The following is a 6000-nucleotide window of genomic DNA, read 5'->3' as shown; positions in this document are numbered from 1 at the left end:
GTGTTTCTGTAGCAGTAGTTTTCTTCTAGGCGTATGTGTACTTCTGGGGATATGCAGATCTTCCAGGGGGTACATCAATTTATCTAGATATATGTCTAGTTTTACAACAGGCTACATAAAAACACTAGCAAAATCAATACAAACTAACATTTCATGCAAACACAATGAGAAAGTAAAGTTTTTCAGCCATAGTATGCCGTGGCATTTTTGTATGTTTGATTTTATAAGCAAGTACTTTTTCAGCGAGGTAGAACTTGTGAAAAATCAAGACAAATCAGAGACCTGAAAGTGGTGCAGTAGTCTGGAAGAGTTGAGAACCACTGCTCTATAGCATATATTCTCTTTTAAGGGACAAGCATCTCATATGAGTGTAGATGATTGCTTGTCTCAGTGTATCATTGCAAGCTCTTGTTTTATCATTTTCCCTTGGCCTATAAATACTAGAGTGCATGCTCCCAACACTGGAATTGTTCCTCCATTATAGTCTTTCCCAGATACTAGACTCATCCATTTTAAGCTGCTTCTTATAGCTCTCTATTTCAGTTTATATTATTACTGTGTCATGCTATAATCTTGTAAATCACACAAATGCTATATGTGTATGTGATGATGGGGTATGTACTCCCAGGCTACCATGGAAAGCATTATTGAGGTTGGGAAGGAGTCAGTTAACCAGATAGAGAACATGTGAGAGGAATTAGATGGCACAAATAACCCTGTATTAGTGATGAAGACTACCTGAGATAGTACAGCTGACATGTTTTAGAACTTGGCTAGTGACTGGAGGGTCCATTAGCTAGAATCCAGAGTACAGAACACGTTTGAATTCCTGAATTTTTTACCTTGGAAGAGGGGAAACATCTGGCTGGAGGACCAAACTGCATATCAAGAGAAACCCAAGTCACAAGTAAAAAGAGAAATGGTAGAGCATGCAAACAAACAACTTGGAGTCAGACCTGGAAAAACCTAATCCCCAGAGCAGCCAGGAAGAAATAACTCAGTGGTGAGTGACCCCACTACACATTTTAACTAAGTAACTTTTGAATTTTCAGCTTCTTTTATTCTTGTGCTTTAAGAATTGCTCTGCCTTTTTCATTTGAGAATCCATTTTTGCTGCTAATACATGGATTTCCTGCTTTCCCTGCATATTTTAGCAATAAGGGTTAGACTTATTACAGTTTCTATATATTTGACTGAAAGCTGGACACGTCCTCAACACATAATGGTTGCCCTATTGTTGGCATTGTTTCCTGCTTTCTATGTACCTTGAATTAGCATATATAACCTACACTCGAGTATAACCCGCACTCATGTATAACCTGCGGCTTTTCCTGATTGTGTAGAAAAGTAACCTGGGGACGAGTATAACCCGCGTGTTCTATACGCTAATTCACGGTGATTGCACATACCAGCTGCCAGTGGAGGGAATGGAGAGCATAGTGCAGGCGCGCTGGCCTGCACATTCACCCTTAGGCCCCGTGCAGCTGCAGCCAGGAGCAATCCACGCTCCTCCGGATGCGGGAATGGAGAGCACAGTGCAGGCACACGGGCTGGCCTGCAGGAGGGGAGCCACACTCGCTCCCCAGGTCCCGCGCAGCCGCAGCCTTGTGAGTAAAAATAAACGTGTATACCCTGCGGACATGTATATCCCACGGGGCAGGAGGGGCGGGCGGGTGCGGGCAGGCGGGCAGAGTTCGTAAAAACGTGTATAACCCGCAGGTTATGTACGTTAATTTACAGTACCTGTCTATGGCCAATTTAATTTCTGTGAATGTTTTCTCAGTCATCTTGCTCTATGTCTTTCTCTGGACTTTTTGTGTCTGTCTATCCTGCTGCTTGGTGTATACATATTAACCTTTCTAATTTCTCATCCATCTCCATTAATAACCATTCATGAGCTCCTTTTTATTATTTACACCCAAGAACAAATTAGTCTTTAAGTCATTTAATATTTTACATTGGCTTTTTAGTTTGTTATATGAGAAACTCCTTTACTGTTTCCTCCTCTTTCTGTATTTCCATCCTGAATATGTATCTCTCATAAACAAGATTTTTTGGAGAGAACACACAATGATCCTCAAACTTTTTATTTTTTCAAAGCTTTTTTCTTTTTCCCCACCAGTTGTATAGAATGCATAGTATACATTGAAGGCTTCCATACCTGATCAAAAGAGTACAGAAATGATGTAACAAGACTTACTATTGCTCTGTGTAGCTACAGCCTATGACTGCTTTGTCCTCCTTTCTGGGTTTCCTCCTTTCTGTGCCAACAGGAAGGAAGTGTGTTGCAGCAAACCAAAGACTGCATCTAGCATGTATAGGACGTGTGAAATCTATATTCTTCCTACAATCCTTCTTTGCCCTGTCAGTTGGGATTGGTGGGGTTGATCTTTGTCACCAAGCATTCTCATCAAGTGCATTTTCAAGCTGACACTAACCTTCTTCATGTCCATTGTTACTTTGAAGTTTTTTCCCCATGTTTCTAGATATTCTTGAGGTCTTTGTCCTGTGATTACTAACTCTTTCTTCCTATAGAGCGTACAACCCTGTTCTTGTTGCAATTCCCTGCCTCTTTCACTATACATCTTTCTTCTTTTGCAACTGATGAGCAAGGAACTTATAGGCAGTAGCTGCCTTCATGCAAGCTAGATAGATGAGTCTCAGGAAATAAACCTTGTGTATTAAATGAGGAAGGGAATAACCAGTGGAAAAATGTGATTATTATTAAAGGCTATCATAATGTATACCACAAAGAGGAGTGGGGACTAACATTTTACAAGCAACTTTAATTCTGGCATATCATAACTTTAGAGTGTTAAGCATTCTTTTAACTATTTTTGCTATCTAAGTTTTAAAAAAGCCAACTGAAAAAAACAAATTCCATCATGTGAAACTACATAGACACACATGGTTGGAATCTCTAGATCCACCGCAGAGATCTCTGTCACTTGAGCAGAAGGAGTAATTGGTAACAGTAGCTAGGCTAGCATTTTCTAAGTGAACTGGTCACTAGAGGAGGCTGACCCACATTCTGTCAGTGGGGTTCAAAATTTCTTGGCCAAGGTATAGTCAAAGTCTGGACTCCTGTGGGAGGGGTTCAGCCTTGTGCAGCTCCATTTAGGAAAGGTTGGAGGGAGGCACCTGCCCTGCCGTGTTATGTGTCAACACCAAGCATTGGGGGCTCACACTGTTAACTCCATGTGGGGCTTACAGTGGGAGACCGTGGCAACTCCCTGCTTTGATCACCTTTGACCAGGGACATGCAAAGCTGGGTTGCCACAGTTGGTTTAAACCATAGATTCCCAAACTGGGGTGCACGAGGCAAACCAGCCCCTCCATCAACTACCCTTCCCCCCCCCCCCAAGAAAGAACCTGCGCTGGTGTTACCTCCTGCAAAAATGGAGGTAGCTCCAGCTTCCTGCGGCATGGTGGTTGTGGGGGGAGTGTCCCGCAGCTGCACGACAGAGCTGGCGTCTCAGGAAGCGCATGCTCTGCTTCCCTTCCCCAAACAGCCGGCGTGCTTCCTGAAAAGCTGGGTCTGTTGTGTACCAACGACTTCTTTCCACATGCTGCCTTCCTGCGTGGGGGGCGGGTGAGGAGTGGGAGTCTTGGGTCCGCGCCAGTTCCAACTGCTCAGACAGCGCGTGCCTTGCTCCTTGCATGCTGCTTGAACAGTTGGAGCTAGCGTGGACCCAGGATTCCCTCCCACCCCACCCAGGAAGGCAGCAGGTGGAAGGAAGTCACCAGTACACAACAGACTTGGCTTTTCAAGAAGCACACTGGCTGGTTGGGGAAGGGAAGCACATGCACTTCCTGAAACTCCAGACCTGGCGCTGTGGGACCCCCAGGTACCAGCCTAGATGTCCCCTCCCCTTGCCCAGACCCCCACGAGTACCCTACCCAGACCCTCATGAATATCCTGCCCCGGACCCCTCCCTTCTCCCCCGGCCCTCCCCTGCCTTCTGCTCAGGGCCCCACCAGCACCCTGCTCCCTGCCCAGACCGCATCCAGACACCCACCTGCACCCTGCCTGTGCCTTGGAGCCAGACACCCACCAGCACTCTGCCTCTGTAGCCAGACAGACTGCCCCATCTCAAACAATCTTGCTTGCCCTCTAAGATGTCTGTATACAGAGCAGAGAAGGAACAATAAGAAGATCAGCATAGCCATTAAGCTTTGATCTGCTTTGACCAGGATATGCAAGTTTCTGACTCTGAGTAACGATTAAGGAAATAAGCTAAGCTCGAGGCTGCAAGAAAACAATGTCCCGTACTTCCAATTTAATCATCTCAATTCTCTCTTACAAGTGTAAATTAAGTTCACAACTCCCTTGTAACAACTGGTCTCACAGTGGACAGACCAGCATCAATTGGCATTACAGATAAGAAAGAGAAAATACGTGACCCAATGGGTATATAAGATGGGCCCAGCATACACTCACTTTGAGTGTCAATCTACCATTTACCTGCTGGTCGGGTTAGGTGGTTGACCTCCCGAGGTCCACGGGGACGCCCACCTCATATTTTCGTCTTTCCGAGGAATTGAGGGACCGATCCTGGCCTGACACGCTGGGACCGAGTGATGCAGAAAGGGGTAAAAATTGTACCTGTATGTGTCCTTTTGTTTTAGTGTATGCATAGAATAGAGCTCTTTAAAGATTAAGCTGTCATTTGGTACCATTATTTTCTATTTTCTATCTTTATTTCCCTTGTAACCATTTTTTTAAAGATCTATCTATCTATCTACCTACCTACCTACCTACCTACCTACCTACCTACCTATCTTTGCCAGCAGTTAAGAAATAGAATAATAGCCATTGCAACCACATGATTTATAAGCTTCCTCAAATAAACCTGTAACTGTTTAAGCTTTAACCTGACTCCTTCAGTTGCTGTAATAGAACCAAGCACAATTTAAAAGAACTTCAGCCGGTCATAAAGGGACAGATATAGGGAGAGCTTGGGCGTTTGGATTTGTGTCACACCCAGGTGGCAAATTCTGTTGGGGCGCTTCTCAGCCTCCCCGAGGCTGCCCGCTGCGAAGGAATTATGAATTCTAGCAGCTGAAATCTGAAGCGTAATAAGCTCTTTCTATACACTTATTGGGGCGCCCTTCAACCTCTTCCAGGTTGCCCACTGCAAGGGACCCCGGTCTCAGCAGTTGAAGTCTCGGGTGTATAGTACACACACACACACACACACCACTCACTGCCCTGACCGTCGGCTGACAGCCTCCTAGCTAGACACCCACCAGCACCCTGCTCCTGCCCTCTCCCTAATGGCCAGACACCCACCCCAGCTTGCTCCTGTGCCCTATTTTCCACCCAGATTTTGCACCGCATCCCTATCCCACTCACTGGCACATTGGATCCCCTGTCCCACACACTGGAACCCTCATTTTTGGCCCCACCTCAGAGTGTAGAGGGGCTCACAAATTCTACTTACTCTGGAACCCCAGAAGAGTTAATCTGGCCTGAGGCCTTAAACCTTAGTCCTACCTCCCCTCCCCCCATGGTGCTAGGGTGCCAGGGGAAGGAGGTGTCTCAGTTCGGGCCATCTCAGAGGTGCTTGGAGGGGTTGTTTTTTTGCATCTCACTTGTGTGGTCCCTGACTGATTTTTCTGTGGGTCAATGACCCCTGATCCAAAACAGATGCCCTGCCCCTCCCATAAATAAAGACAATGCTGAAACATTTGTGTTGGGCATATTTTATTTAAAAATGAAGCCTGGCCAACAAGCCCCCAATTGGGGCCAAGCCCCCATCTGGCTACAGCATTATAACACCCCTGTATTCCCACACACCCCTCAACCCTGAGCCTATCATACACTGGAACCCCCCCATCCTGAGCCTCGCACATCCCTAGTCTTCTGCCGCAACACTACTGTACAATCCACTCACTGCAAATCTGTGTCCTGAGCCCATCATACTTCCTACCCCCCTGCCCTGAGCCCCTCATATACCCCAACCTAAACTCCCGCACCCTCACATCCACAAGCATGTG

At 46.1% G+C, this 6000-nt stretch overlaps 1 protein-coding gene across 2 annotated transcripts in view; it reads left to right on the top strand.

The window, feature by feature from the left end:
* Nucleotides 1–538: 538 nt before the first annotated feature.
* DCP2 (decapping mRNA 2) overlaps nt 539–6000 on the top strand; it is a 44451-nt gene continuing 38989 nt past the window's right edge. The window contains exon 1 of one of the 2 annotated variants that reach the window (XM_075932000.2): nt 539–1003. In XM_075932000.2, the coding sequence (XP_075788115.2) occupies nt 930–1003 (74 nt within the window). In that variant the 5' untranslated portion in view covers nt 539–929. The remainder of the gene's footprint in view (nt 1004–6000) is intronic. The other variant, XM_075932001.2, reaches the window with a different exon arrangement.

This window comes from Pelodiscus sinensis, chromosome 6 (assembly GCF_052426305.1).
Source record: "Pelodiscus sinensis isolate ZL-2025 chromosome 6, ASM5242630v1, whole genome shotgun sequence".
Taxonomy (NCBI): domain Eukaryota; kingdom Metazoa; phylum Chordata; order Testudines; family Trionychidae; genus Pelodiscus; species Pelodiscus sinensis.
Note: the sequence above shows the minus strand (reverse complement) of the source record. Positions and strands in the feature narration are given on the sequence as shown.